The sequence below is a fragment of the Sorex araneus genome, chromosome 1 (genome assembly GCF_027595985.1).
Source record: "Sorex araneus isolate mSorAra2 chromosome 1, mSorAra2.pri, whole genome shotgun sequence".
NCBI lineage: Eukaryota > Metazoa > Chordata > Mammalia > Eulipotyphla > Soricidae > Sorex > Sorex araneus.
In genome coordinates, this window is record NC_073302.1 from 354,856,699 (window position 1) to 354,872,699 (window position 16,001).

A 16,001-nucleotide genomic window follows, 5' to 3' on the forward strand; every position below is an offset into this window, starting at 1 on the left:
TCTGAGAGTCTATCCTTATTCTAGTACCACACAGTTTTGATTATCAGAGTTTAACGGTACAATTTAAAGTCAAGAAATGCAATTCCTTCCACCCATTTTTTTCAGAATAGCTTCAGCTCTTTAGAGAGTTTTATAATTCAATACAAATTATAGCACTTTTTCTAAATCTTTAAAGAATGTCATTGGAATTTTAATTAATTTTTTAAAAATGCTTTGGATAGGATAGTCAACCTGGCAATATTAATTCTTTCAACCTATTAACAAGGAACTTTGTTCCATTTATTGCTGTTCTCTTCTATTACATAGCTAAAGAAACTTGGGATAAAACAAAAAGACACTTTACTGAATGTAAAAAAATATTTGTACACTATATACGAGATAAAGGGCTTATATATCCAAAATATACATAGCACTCACTAATCATAAAACCAACAAGCCCATCAAAAACTGGGGAGAGGTGATCAACAGATACTGCCTTGGCAAGGATGTGGTGACTTTTTCTTTTTTAAAAAAATTTTTTATTAGAGAATCACTGTGATGTACAGTTACAAACTTATGAATTTTTTGTGTTTGCATTTTACTCATAGAGTGATCGTTTACTCATCCCTCCACCAGTGCCCATTCTCCTCCACCAATGATCCCAGTAACCCTTTCACCACCCCCACCCAAACCCCCACCACCCCACCCTGCCTCTGTGGCAGGGCATTCCCCTTTGTTCTCTCTCCTTTTGGGTGTTGTAGTTTGCAATAGAGGTATTGAGTGGCCATCATGTTCAGTCTGTAGTCTACTTTCAGCTCACATCTTCCAACCCAAATGGGTCCTCCCAATATTCTCTACTTGGTGTTCCCTTCTCTATCTGAGCTGCAGGGCAGACCTCCTAATTCTTATCTCTACAACTCTTGGGTGTTAGTCTCCCACTATGTCATTTTATATTCCACAGATGAGTGCAATCTTTCTATGTCTGTCCCTCTCTTTCCAACACGTTTCACTTAACATGATATTTTCCATGTAGATCCACTTATATACAAATTTCATGACTTCATCTTTTCCAACAGCTGCATAGTATTTCACTGTGTAGATGTACCAAAGTTTCTTTAACCAGTCATCTGTTTTTGAGCACTCCGTTTTTTTTCAGATTTTGGCTATTGTAAACAGTGCTGCAATGAACATAAAAATGCAGATGTCATTTCTACAATACCTTTTTGCCTCTCCAGGATATATTCCCAGGAGTGGTACTGCTGGGTCAAATGGGAGCTCAATTTCTAATTTTTTGAGAATCGTCCATATTGTTTTCCAAAAGGGCTGAACCAGTCAGCATTCCCACCAGCAGTGAAGGAGAGTCCCTTTCTCCCCACATCCACGCCAACAGCAGTTGCTTTTGTTCTATTGGATGTGGGCCAGTCTCTGTGGTGTGAAATGATATCTCATTGTTGTTTTATTTTTATTTTTTTTTTGCTTTTTGGGTCACACCCAGCGATGCTCAGGGGTTACTCCTGGCTTTGCACTCAGGAATTACTCCTGGCGGTGCTTAGGGGACCATATGTGATGCCGGGGATTGAACCCAGGTCGGCTGAGTGCAGGGCAAACACCTTACCCGCTGTGCTATCGCTCTGGTCCCTCATTGTTGTTTTAATCTGCATCTCCCTGATGATTAGTGACGTAGAGCATTTTCTTATGTGTCTTTTAGCCATCCGAATTTCTTCTTTGAAAACATTTCTGTTCATTTCCATCCCCCATTTTTTGATGGGGTTGGGAGTTTGCTTCTTGTAGAGTTCAACCAGTGCCTTGTATATCCTTGATATCAACCCCTTATCAGATGTGTATTGGGTGAATATCCTTTCCCATTCTGTAGACTGTCTTTGTATTTTGGTCACTGTTTCTTTTGAGGTGCAGAAGCTTCTTAGTTTAAAGTAGTCCCATTTGTTTATCTCTGTTTTCAGTTGCTTGGCCAGTGGTGTGTTATCTTTGAAAATACCTTTAGCTTCAATGTCGTGGAGGGTTTTGCCAACCTTGTTTTCCATGTACCTTATGGATTCTGGTCTGATGGTGAGATCTTTAATCCACTTTGACCTGACTTTTGTACATGGCATTAAGTAGAGATCTAAGCCCATTTTTTTGCATGTCGCCATCCAGTTTTGCCAGCACCATTTGTTGAAATTTGTTGAAAAGGTTTTCCTTGCTCCAATTCACATTTTTTGCTCCCTTATCAAAGATTAGATGATCATATATTTGAGGGTGTGTGTCAGGATATTCAACCCTGTTCCATTGGTCTGTGGCTCTGCCTTTGTTTCAGTACCATGCTGTTTTAATTATTACCACTTTGTAGTATAGATTGAGGTTGGGGAGGGTGATTCCTCCCATATTATTTTTCCTAAGAGTTGCTTTAGCAATTCGTGGGGGAATGTGGTGACTTTTTCACTGTTGGTGCAATGTCATCTGATTGAGTCTCTATGGGAAACAGTTAATTCTCCAAACAGTAAGAATAGAACTTCCCAGAAATTCCACTACTGGGAGGGATACTGGGAATATCAGTGGTGGAGAATGGGCACTGGTGGAGGGATGAGTACTCGATCATTGTATGACTGAAACGTAATCACAAAAGTTTGTAAGTCTGTAACTGTATCTCATGGTGATACATTAAAAAAGAAGAAGAAAATAAAAAGAAAATCAGAACTGACAATAATTATGTGAAAAAGAAAAAGAAAAGAAGTTCTACTTCTTGGTCTCTACTCTCCAAGCACAAAAACATTAAGATAAACATCTGTCTATGTTTATTGTAACTCTTAGTATAGTAGCCAATATATAGGAACAACACAATGTCCAAAACAAATGAATTAGTAAAGAAGCTGGAACAAGTATATATACAATGGAGTAATATACAGCATTTTAAAAGATGAATTTGTGCAGTTTCTGAAACTTGGATGGAACCGAAAGACTTGGTGCTGAGCAGAAAAAGTCAGAAGGAGAACAAATGCCAGATCACTTCACTCATCTGTGGTACTAGAGAAACAAAACAGGAAAATATACTATTGAATAATGACAAATTTTGGTTTAGACCACAAAATTCAGATTATCTAATAGGGAAGGGACGCAGCGTGGGCCGGGCTGGCTGAGGCATGGAGGGACAACAGGGTGGACTGGAAGTAATATTAGGACATTGTTGGAGGGTATTGGTGGTGGTGAGGCGCAGTAATAGTGTCAAACCCATAAACATGAATAATATCATAAACATGTTATATAAATTACAATAACAAAACAATAGCAATACAATAACGATATAATCACGAATCACTAATCATGAAATCCCGTTGATTGTCGATTTCTCGAGCGGGCTCAGTAACCTCTCCATTTGTCCTATCCCTGAGATTTTAGAAGCCTCTCTCCACTCAGCCTTCCCAACGATGCCACATTGGAAGCTTTTTCAGGGTGAGGGGAATGAGATCCAACTTGTTACTGGCTTTAGCATATGAATACACCATGGGAAGTTTGCAAGGCTGTCATGTGAGCAGGAAACTCTCAGTAGCTTGCTAGTTTCTCCCAGAGGGAGAAGTAGGTTATAAGATATAGCTTCTGGGAGCTTGCTTTTAAGTCTCTGGATATTGGCCATTGATGGGATTACACACACCTGGGTTCCTCTGCCAGTACCTTCATGCATGAGGCTTGTCCGAACGTGTGGAGAGGGGCCTTGAGCATGGCTGTGGCTAGGTTCTGGTGTGGGAGCTCTGCTTGGGGCGGGGAGGGAAACTGGAGCCCATCCCCTCCAAGGGCCCCGGGGAAGACAGCCAGGCATGCGGGCAAGAGACTCCCTGCCAATATAATATAATAATATTATAATATATAATAATATTATAATACATATTGAACAATATAATAATTGAAAAAATAAATATCATTCATTAATGGCCAAATTTTTTGTTTTTGAGCACACCCAGTAGTGCTCAGAAATTACTCCTGGCTCTGTGCTCAGTGATCACTCCCAGTGGGGCTCAGGAAACTATATGTGGTACTGAGATCAAACCTAGGTTGGCCACATGAGAGGGAAGGCACCTTTCCCACTATACTATCTCTCCAGTCCTCCCAAGCAATAAATTATTGGATGCTTATAAATTATTAAGTACAGCAGTTTAGATAAATTGAAAATTGGATTGGTACATACACAGATATATATAACGGTTACCTGTGTTGAGAAAATGACAAATGAGCAGTAAAGATTGAGAGATGGGAAATAAAGCCTGTAGAATAAGATATAGTGAAAGTTTAGTGGGTAATTGATTGTTAAAATGGAGGAAAATATGTATAAAAATGAGAATGTAGCAAAAATAAAACTCTTAAGAGACTTGATTATAATAAGTACCTAGCAAATGTTTACACAATGAATGAGTCCTGTACTGTGCTTGCTTCTCAGTGGAAAACCAGGAAAGAAGCTAGCACTATTTAACATCGATATTTTGCAGAATAAGATCTAATTACAGTACTAAATTTTCTGGATATTCACTCTGTACATAATACATATATACATAGAGAGAGACAATATAATATAGTCTTTCTATAGCACTGTAGCACTGTCGTCCCGTTGTTCATCAATTTGCTCGAGCGGGCACCAGTAACATCTCCATTGTGAGACTTGTTACTGTTTTTGGCATATCAAATACGCCATGGGTAGCTTCCCAGGCTCTGCCATGCAGGCTATACTCTCGGTAGCTTGCCGGGCTTTCCAAGAGGGACGGAGAAATCGAACTTGGGTCAGCTGCATGCAAAGCAAATGCCCTACCCGCTGTGCTATCGCTCCAATCCATAGTCTATATATAGACACAATAAAATAGTGTCTAATAGCTATATTAATTTTAGATATTTACTGATACAATATACCAAGTATTCAAAAGAAATAACCTTCTAAGATCAGGTACAAAACAAGGATGCCCATTCTTGACACTTGTATTCAATATAGTATTAGAAGTACTTGCCATAGCAGTTAGGCAAGAAAATGATATTAAGGGCATCCAGATAGGAAAGGAAGAAGTCAAGCTCTCACTATTTGCAGATGACATGATACTATACTTAGAAAATCCTAAAGACTACAAAAAAGCTACTAGAAACTATAGGTTTGTATAATAAAGTGGAGGTTGCAAAATCAATACCCAAATGTCCATGGCTTTCCTATGTGCAAATAATGAAAGAGAAGAAAGTGATATTTAAAAAAGAAAATCCTCGGCTCTGGGATGTGGGACTGGGACACATCCGAGCTGCGGGGGGGGGGGGGGCACTGGAGTGGGGTGGCGCCAGCCCAGCCTCCAAGTGGTCCCGGCTGCTGGAAGTCACGCCCTCGACCCACCCTCGGCGCCATCTTGCCACATTCAACAGAGAAGCAGCCAGGCATTCTGGTGAGCAACGCGGCCGGACAATGCTCCGGACCTGAATCGGGGCTAGCAACACCGGGGATCCGAACGGAGGAGGTGCAGCCACCACACCTTCTCTAGATGGAGCCCTGGCGACACTGAGCAGCAACTAACACGGCTCCGGGATGCGGGACTGGGACACATCCGAGCCGCATGGCTGCATTAGCGGCCGCGTGACCTTTTCTAAAAACTGAAAACATACAATCTTTTAATGGAAAACTAATTATCAAATGCTTCCTTAGTAGGGCTGTCTTTTTTGGGGGAAACTCGCACAGCAATAGTGAGGTTTGTGTTGAAATATGGAACGTAATCAAGGTAAAGAGAAAATGGAGTGAAATTCATCAGTTATACAGTTGGAGGTGGGGGGCGGGGGCGGGGGGTATACTGGGGATTTTGGTGGTGGAATATGGGCACTGGTGAAGGGATGGTGTTTGAATATTGTATAACTGAGACATAAACCTGAGAACTTTGTAACTTTCCACATGGTGATAAAATAAAAATTAAAAAATAAATAAATAAAAAAGAAAAAAAATCCTCTTCACAATCATGCCTCAGAAAATCAAGTACCTTAGAATCAGCTTAACTAAGGCGGTAAAGGACCTGTACAAAAAAAAAACCACAAAACGCTACTTCAAGAAATAACAGAGGACATAAGGGAATGGAGATACATCTCCTGCTCATGAATTGGGAGGATTAACATTGTCAAAATGGCAAAACTCACCTAAGCATTATACAGATTCAATGTGGTCCCTCTAAGGATACTCATAACATTTTTCAGAGAAATGGATCAAACACTCCTGAAATTTATATGGAACAATAAATCCCCATGAATAGCTAAAGCAATTTTTTGAAAAAGAAGATGGGAGGCATGACCTTCCCCAACTTCAACTATAGTGCACAGCAGTAGTAATTAAATCAGCATGGTATTGGAATAAATACAGGCCTGCAGACAAAAGGGATAGGGTTGAATATCCTGATACACACCCTCAACTATAGGATCATTTAATCTTTGATAAGGGAGCAAGAAATATGAAGTGGAGCAAGGAAAGCCTCTTTAACAAGTGGTGCTGGCAAGACTGAACAGTTACATGCAAAAATTAAAAAATAAAAAATGAACTCAGACCTCTATCTAATGCTGGACACAAAAGTTAGATCAAAATGGATTAGAGACCTTGGGGCTGGAGTGATAGCACAGTGGTTAGGGCGTCTGCCTTGCACACAGCCAACCTGGGTTCGATTCCCAGCATCCCATATGATCCCCTGAGCACTGCCAGGAGTGATTCCTGAGTGTAGAGCCAGGAGTGACCCCTGTGCATTGCCGGGTGTGACCCAAAAAGCCAAAAAAAACAATGGATTAAAGACCTCAACATCAGACCCCAAACCATAAAGTACATGGAAGAAAATGTAGGCAAAACCCTCCATGATATTGAAGCTAAAGGCATCTTCAAAGATGAAAGGCCACTGACCAAAAAAGCAAAGATAAACAAATGGGACTACATGAAATTATGAAGCTTCTGCGCCTCAAAAGAAACAGTGACCAAGACACAAAGACAGCCTACAGAATGGGAATGGTTATTCACCCAATACCCTACTGGTGAGAGGTTAATATCAAAGATATGCAAAGCACTACTTTACAAGAAAAAAAAAAATCCAACCCCATCAAAAATGGGGAGAAGAAATGAATGGAAACTTCCTCAAAGAAGAAATTCAAATGATCAAAAGGCACATGAAAAAAGGCTCTACATCACTAATCATCAGGGAGATGCAAATCAAAACAATAATAAGATATAGTCTCACACCACAGAGACTGACACATATCCAAAAAAACAAGAACAACTAGTGCTGTCATAGATGCAGGGAGGAAGGGATTCTCCCTCACTGTTGGTGGAATTCCAACCTTTTTGGAAAACAATATGGACATTCCTCAAAAGAGTAGAACCTGAGCTCCCATTTGACCCAGCAATATCACTTCTGGGAATATACCCCAGGGGCCCAAAAACACATACAAGAAACACCATCTGCACTCCTATGTTCATTACAGCGCTACTCACAGCAGCCAGATCTGGAAACAACCCGAGTGTCTGAGAACAGATGGCTGGATAAAGAAACTATGGTACATCTGCACAATGGAATACTACACAGCTGTTAGGAAAAATGAAGTCATTAAATTTGCCTATAAATGGATGGACATGGAGAGTATCATGCTGAGTGATATGAGTAAGAAGGAGAGGGACAGATATAGTATGACTGCATTTATTTGTTGTATATATCACTGTATATATCACAGAGAGTCTTTTGCCTGTCTACCCTAGGGCCCCTCGGAGGGATGGACTCCAGCTTCCCTCCCCACCCCGAGCAGAGCTCCCGGCGGCCGAAGACCACTGGAACCTAGCTACAGCCATGCTCGAGGCCCCTCTCCACACGTTCGGACAGGCATCATGTATGAAGGTACCAGCAGAGGAACCCAGGTGTGTGTAATTCCATCAACGGCCAACATCCAGAGAGAGACTTAAAAGCAAGCTTTCAGAAGCGATATCTTTAGCCTACTTCTCCCTCTGGGAGAAACTGGCAATCTTCTGAGAGTTTCCTGCCCACATGGGACAGCCTTGCAAGCTTCCCATGGTGTATTCATATGCAAAATCCAGTAACAAGCTGGATCTCATTCCCCTGACCCTGAAGAGCCCCCAGTGCAACATTGTTGGGAGGGCCGAGTCGAGATCGACTTCTAAGATCTCAGGGAAAGGACGAAATGAGATGTTACTGAGCCTGCCCGAAAAATCGGTGATTTTCGGGATTTCGTGATTCGTGATATATCACTGTCATCCTGTTGCTCATTGATTTGCTTGAGCAGGCACCAGTAATGTCTCCGTTTTGAGACTTGTGGTTACTGTTTTTGGCATATTGATTACACACGGTTAGTTTGCCAGGCTCTGCCGTGCAGGCGAGATACTCTCGGTAGCTTGCCGGTCTCTCCGAGAGGGGCAGATAGTACAAGACTAATATCCACGGTCAGGGAAAACAGGGGCTAGGAGGACTGGTTAGTGGTTGAATCAATCACAGGTGTGTGTGGGTGGGTGGAGGGTAGGTAAGATAGAGAAGTGACCAGTATGACAATAGCACTGTAGCACTGTCATGCCGCTCTTCATTGATTTGCTCTAGCGGGCACCAGTAACATTTCCATCGTGGGACTTGTTGTTATTGTTTTTGGCATATCGAATACGCCATGGGTAGCTTGCCAGGTTCTGCTGGGCGGGCAGGATACTCTCAGTAGCTTGCCGGGCCCTCTGAGAGGGATGGAGGAACTGAACCCAGGTCAGCCGCATGCAAGGCAAACATCCTACCTGCTGTGATCTCTCCAGTCCAGTATGACAATAATACCAGGAGATTATCACACTAGACACGAGCTGAGTGTTAAAAGTAGGTAAAAGGATATACATGATAGCCTTTCAGTATTTGTATTACAAATCACAATGCCCAAAAGGAGAGAGAGGAGAAAGTGCCTGCCATAGAGGCAGGCTGGGGGGTGAGGGGTGATGGGAGGAAACCTGGGGACACCGGTGCTGGAAAATATATACTGGTGGAGGGACAGGTATTAGAACACTGTATGACTGAAACTTAATCATGAACAATTTTGTAAGAGTCTATCTCATAGTGATTCAATAATTTTTTTTTAAAGAAATCAGATTTGGAACGTAAAAAAATGCTTTAAGCAGTTATTTCTCATTCAATATAGTATTATATGAAAGGCTTGGGGCTTATGACAGAAATAAAAATAGAGCTGCCATATGATCCACCAATTTCACTTCTGGGAATACATGTAAAGGAAATGAAAACACTGTCTTAAAGAGTTATCTATCTATAACCCTCATGTTCATAGCAGCTTTATTCACACAAAAAAAGAAAAGGTATAGAAAAATCCTAAGTACTCACTGAAATATGAATGGATTTTTTTTCAAAGGTGACACTTTAGGCCCTGAGCCTCCTTCTCCCCTGAGCCTCCATAATCCTGCTCCTTAGAAATATGTTAGTTCACATTGCAAAAGAAAGTTGTTAGGGGCGGGGAGATAAACACAGCTGTAGAAAATATTTTCCATGCTGGAGGACCAGCTCCAATCCCTGGCACCACACACTTCCCAAAACACTACCAGGAACATCCTACTTTAATTGCATCAGGAGTAGGCTCTCAGCTCCACTGGGTGTTTCCTTTAAAAAAAAAAAATGGGAAAGAAGATGGGGCTGTAGGGAGGGAGAGTGCAAACCTTGAATGAAGTTGATCCCTAGAATCCCTTATGGTTCCCCATGCACCACAAGGAGTAATTCCTGAGGGCAGAGATAGGAGTAACCCCTGAACACTGCTGGGTGTGTCTGAAGAAAAAACAAGAAACAATGAATGAGGAGAGAGAGGGCAGGCAGGCAGCCAGGCAGGGAGGAAGGGAGAAAGGAAGGAGAGAAGGAGGGAAGGAGGGAGGGAGGAAGGAAGGGAGAGAGAGAGGGAGGGAGTGAGGGAAGAAGGAAATAAGGGAGGGAAGGAGAAAGGAAGGAAGGGAAGGAGAAGAATAATCTTAAGATAGGGACGGAGAGATAGTACAGCTGGTAAAATGCATATCAGTATGTGATTGACCCAGGTTCAATCCCCGGAAGACCATATGGTCTCCTGAGCCCACTAGGAGTTATCTCTGGAAGTAGAGCCAAGAGTGAACCCTGAGTACATCTTAGTGTGGTCCAAAAACTGGAAAAGATAATCAAAAGAAATTATAATAATAACTTTTGCTTGTTTTATGCCACTAAGCATATAGAAATTCATTAAAGCTATGGTAGGATTTTATTTTATTTTATTTTATTTTATTTTTTGGTTTTTGGGTCACACCTGGCAATGCACTCCTGGCTCTGCACTCAGGAATTACTCCTGGCGGTGCTCAGGGGACCATATGGGATGCTGGGATTCGAACCCAGGTCGGCTGCGTGCAAGGCAAACACCCTACCCGCTATGCTATCACTCCAGCCCCCTACTGTAGGATTTTAGAAAATAAAACTACAGTTAAATAATGTTAAATTTTAAAAAATCCAAAATATGCTATCAGTTGCAGAAAAATTGCTACCTACTGACAGTTTTATATTAGTAAACTAATCTGAATTAGAAAGAGGTGATAATAATATCTTATGTGATTATTTGATAACTTACTATGCATTAGGATGATCTTAGGTAGCTTAAGGTTAGTCTTATGTGAGTCAGTGCTTTGCCACATTGCAGTATTTTATAGCATATAGGCTCTCATTATCTCTCCATCTCCACCATCTGTCTTTCCCATTCCTTTGTGGATCTTGTTGCTTCATGTCACTGATAGACTGTTGAGTGCTCCTGGATCTTTGGTCTGTAATTCTGTCATATTGTGGAAAGGTTCTTGGAGTCTCAGCTCATCAGAGAAAGGATTAATTTAAAAAAGAGTTTGTTCTCATGAATTGTCTTAGACAATCCCGAGGAAGGACAAATTTAAATCCATAGATCCATTAGCGAGCTGGAAGCTCAGATGGCGCTGACACTGCTGTCTTGGGTTTCCAGTCTGTTGGGGGCTCAGCAGCTGGAAACACAGCCGAGTGGGCTATCGGGCTTGGGGGTTCCTCTCCCGGGAAACCTCAGCTTGTTCTTTAAATCTTCAAGTGATTGGAGGAAGCCCATTCACATTACCATAAAAAAAAGAGTCCTCTATGTTGGGGCCCTAGAGCTAATATAGAAATTAAGGAGCGTGACTGCCTATAATTTACCCCACTATAACCTGGGTCAGAGTTAGGGTTGGGTACCAGGCGTGAGCCTTGAGCACTGTAAGGAGAAGCACTCTGAGTACTGCTGGATACAGACCAACAACAGCCACAAACCTAGTAATATGCTTTCACTTAAAATCAGCAGATGATTGATTTGACTACAGCTACAAAATTCCCTGAGAGCAACAACTAAATTAGGGTTAAATAAAATAACGGGATAACGGACAGTACAGTCAAACTAACACATAAAATCACCATCATGGTCATCAGTTTCTGATGTATGATAAAGACACCATGAGTCCTATTCAGAGAGTGGATAGAGTCTGGCTAGCTTTGCTTGGGACTTCTTAGGTAATCGAGAAAACTATCTGATCTCTCAGGGTGATGGGAACCGTTTAGTGTGAGGGTTGGAAGCTATCAGTTGCAATATGAACAGTCAGTCACTTTCACTAGAACACACAGAAGCCAACCACAGAAAGAAACAGAGGCGGGACTAGAAGAGAATAGCTTCTCAAAGTCAATGAAGTCCAGATACATTCCTGAGTTTTGTGTGTTCCACTCCCCACTCCGTTTTTTCAATGCTGTGATCTACTTATCATTTCTTTTTCTCCCCTAACTAAAGTACATTTTGCCAAAAATAAATTCTTGACTCCAGCAATAATATCGCTGAGTTGCATTATTTCTCTCACATGGTAGAGGCACCTACTTTGAAGGGTCAGAAGAACGTCACCGCTAGTGGCTAAAGCACCTACTTGGCATGTGTGGTCCTAGATTTCTGTTTCTGTTTTACCACATATCAGTGATGAAAATGTGACCCTGGCTTTATGTAGAGGTGTTAAATTCCAATAGGTTGGCTTAAGAGCAATGTCATCTTTGTACGGTGCTGTTTACACAATTTAAGTAAGTTACTGACTTTAATGAATTATTTTATAAAAATCCAGCCCATGCAGTGTGGTCCTGGCAGATCCAGTATGTTGTTGTTGCTTGGTTGGTTTTGGGGCCACACTGAGCAGTGCTCAGGGCTTATTTCTGGTTCAGAGATCACTCCTGGCAGACTCAGGGAGCCATATGGGATGCTGAGAATTGAACCCAGGTTGGACTCATGTAAGGCAAGCATCCTACTAGCTGTTCTATCGCTCGGGCCCCTGTACGGCTATTTGTGTCTGACTGCTGTGTTGCCTGTGATCTCTGATGCCACAACTTCTGGCTATACTGCAGCATCCTGCCAGTGTGCAGACACCACCAGCAGCCTCAGTGAGCACCATAACCACTGAGCCCTAATCATGGCAATAAGAAATCCAACAGAGGAAAGAGGGACATTGGTGCAAGATTTGCCAGATGTTCTGTGCCTGGCATTGTCACTCAGTGCCTTCAGTAGCTGAAGCCCTGAGTGACAATAAGGAGTAGAGAAGCTTAGCCAACTGGCAACTCAGCAAACTGGCAGTGTGCACGTAAGAGCTGGCAACTGTGTGATACTAAGGCCCTGAGATTTTGAAGTTTCCTGTTAATGCAGTTTAACCTAGTTTATCTTTACAGTTTACATACTTACCTTCAGAAGTCTCACCTTTGTAATTTTTCTCATGATTTGTTTATTTAAAAAATCAATGTTGGGTTCAGGGAGATGCCCGAGGGGTTCAGCACAGGCTTTGCATGCTGGAGCCCTTGGTTTAATCCCTAGCATTGCATTGAGCTGAAAGTGGCCCCTGAGCACCGCAGGGTATGAGCCACAAACAATCGATATTGATCTAATATACTTAAACATGTAATTCTTGACTTTTTTAATGAGTAAGAAAGACAAGAGCCTTACGTAGGAAATTACGGGACACAAGAGAAATGTGGCTGTTGCTATGGCAGTCAGAGGAGGTGTGGAAAGTCTTCTTGGGAAGTGACATGTAAATTGTGATGTGAAAGGTGAGTAGGAGTTTCTGAGGGAAGGGGAAGTAGGCAGTTGGACAAGGAGAGGGAGGAAAATTTGTCCAGATTTGACGAAACAGCAAGAAGAACAGAAAGTATGGTATTGTTTTTTACATCTTCATTTCCTTTCATCCTGGTCTCTTTCTAGGCTGAATTGGAATTGCAACATACCCAGTGATGAAAATGTGATCCTGGTCTTATGCAGAGGTGTTAATTTCCAACAGTTTGACTCAAGAACAATGCCATCTGGGGCTGGAGCGGTAGCACAGCAGGTAGGGCTTTTGCCTTGCACGAAGCCGACCAGAGTTTGATTCCCAGAATCCCATATGGTCCCCTGAGCACCACTGGGGGCAATTCCTGAGTGCAGAGCCAGAAGTAACCCCTGTGCATCGCTGGGTGTGACCCCCGCCCCCCCCCCAAAAAAAATTCCATCTTTGTACAGCGCTGTTTATACATTTAAGTATTTTATTATATAAAATTATATAATAATATATAAAAATTAACAAAAAAGTTAAGTGCTGCTAACAACAGTATAAATTAGACAGGGGTCGGTCACTTATATCATTAGTTGTGCCTGAACTTTTAAATCCATAGCCTAAACTAGATACTTACCGAACTTAAGGCTTGTTCAAAAGTTAAGTTCAAAAGTGAAGGAAGAGGCCTCCGCTGCCGCTGCTGTGGTCGGTGCGCTGAGCCCCGCGGCTCCCCGGCCGGCGGCGTCCTTCCCCGCCAATAGTGGATGTTCCAGGAGGAGCACTCGCTGGAACACAGGTGCGTGGAGTCGGCCAGGATCCGAGGCAAGTACCCCGACCGGGTTCCGGTGATTGTGGAGAAGGCGTCCGGCTCTCAGGTTGTGGACACTGACAAACGGAAGTATCTGGTCCCATCTGACATCACTGTGGCTCAGCTCACGTGGGCCATCAGGAAAAGGATCCAGCTTCCGTCGGAAAAGGCCATCTTCCCGTTTGTGGATAAGACTGTGCCACAGTCCAGCCTGACGGCGGGACAGCGGTACGAGAAGCAGAGAGCCGAGGACGGGCCCCTGGACGCGGCCCCCGGCGGAGAGGACACCTTGGGCTTCCGAGGGCCGCGCCCGGCCGCGCCTCCCGCCCCAGCCCCTGGGACCGGGCCCGCCGCTTTCAGCTCCCGCCAGAGCCGCCCGCGACAGACGCCTGTTAGTGCATCTGTAACTGGATTCAGTTCTTTAGTATGTTATTGGAAGGTTTCGTCTCCTTAGAGTAGTAAATTATCATAGAGTTTTATTTCGAGTTTTCTTTCCTTGCTCTGGCCAACTCGTTCCTCCGGGAGCCGTGAAGATGTTTCCATTCGGGTTCTTCACGTGGAAGGGAGGAGACCGTCAACTTTACTCTGGATTATGTTTGAAACACGAGATGGCTAGGTACTAAAAGCATCCAGATGCGAGATGGCTAAGTATTAAAAGCATCCAGATTAAATCCTTCGGAATCAGAATGCTTCACTAGATTTTGCCAACTGCCAATCATGTTGGGCTGAACTAATATGTTCCTCTTTCTGAAACTATTAAATAATTAACAATAAAACTTCCTTTTATAAAGGCAAAAAAAGTGAAGGAAGAAAATTATATTAGAACTGATTTAGAAAAATTATCCTTACCAAGTAAGCCTAAAACATAAAATTCAGCGACAAAGGAAATGGAAAGATTCCTAAAATTATGGATAGATTAATTACCATTCATGAATATTCTAAAATGACTTACTAAAATTTTTCAAAAGAAACTTATCAAAAGAAAGCTAGAATTCAGATTTCTTTATAATTTTTGGGTTATGATATTAATAAAAATGGTATCTCAAAACTTTTGTGAAAGGAAGGAGAATTTAGGTAGACGTGGGAGGGAGGGATGTGTATATGAGGGACACTTCACAGGTGACAGTGCTAATGTCAAGGAATCAGTAAGATATAATAAAAAAAAACAGCAAAAAAAAAAGAGGAATAACTGATGGAGCAAGTCCCTCAAGAAGATAGGAGGTGCTGACATCTACAGAAGAGATGGGGTGAAGGCTCTGGTTCAAAAATTGAAGGTTTGATTATAAAATGCACTATCTCATGCAATTTTTAATTCTATTCATAACTATACAATATAATTATTTCTAAAGGCAGAGAATACAAAAATTGTCCAAGTCTTCTACTTATTGATACCATGTTAATACCCAAGATTCAAGTCACTTAGATTCATGGGACTTATCCCAACAGAAGTGTGTGTGTGTGTGTGTGGGGGGGGGGTGTCAGGGGTTTGGGCCAAACCCGGGGAAGCTCAGGGTTTACTCCTGGCTCTATGTTTAGGGGTCACTTCTTGTTGTGCTTGGGAATCAGATGCAGTGCTGGGGATCAAATGGCGGGCAGGGGACCTGGGGGGGAGTGTTGATGACTTACAGAACAAGAGTCTTTTTAAAAAAATTTTATTAGTGAATCATCTTGAGGTACAGTTACAAACTTATGAACTTTCATGTTTGCATTTTGTTTACATCCCTCCACCAGTGCCCATTCTCCTCCACCAATGTTCCCAGTATCCCTCCCATCCTTCCACCCCATCCCCCCACCCACAGACCTCTGTGGCAGGGCATTTCCTTTTGTTCTCTCTCTCCTTTTGGGTGTTGTGGTTTGCAATAGAGGCACTGAGTGGCCTTCATAGAACAAGAGTCTTAACTTTAGTCAGACCTCTATTCTATCTCTCTGGCCGGCACACATTTTTTCCTTTGTAAGATTCCTGGTACAATGTCCGAATATAATAAATATTTCGTAAATGCAAATTCAATTCCAATTCCTTAGTTGACTCCACTATTTATTACTGGTAATTTTTATTTTTATTTTTTTTTTAATTTATTTATTTTTAATTAGAGAATCACCGTGAGGGTACAGTTACAGATTTATACACTTTTGTGCTTATACTTCCCT

General features: G+C 42.2%; 1 protein-coding gene across 1 annotated transcript; it reads left to right on the forward strand.

Annotated features, from left to right (window-relative positions):
- Positions 1-13,809: 13,809 nt before the first annotated feature.
- LOC101558419 (gamma-aminobutyric acid receptor-associated protein-like 2) lies at positions 13,810-14,307 on the forward strand. The gene has a single exon (XM_055128570.1). It carries the CDS (start codon positions 13,810-13,812, stop codon positions 14,305-14,307), a length of 498 nt encoding a protein of 165 aa, XP_054984545.1.
- Positions 14,308-16,001: the final 1,694 nt, after the last annotated feature.

Bases quoted from the DNA above. Each gene is read 5' to 3' on its own strand.
- LOC101558419 (XM_055128570.1), top strand. From the start codon at position 13,810: ATGTTCCAGGAGGAGCACTCGCTGGAACACAGGTGCGTGGAGTCGGCC.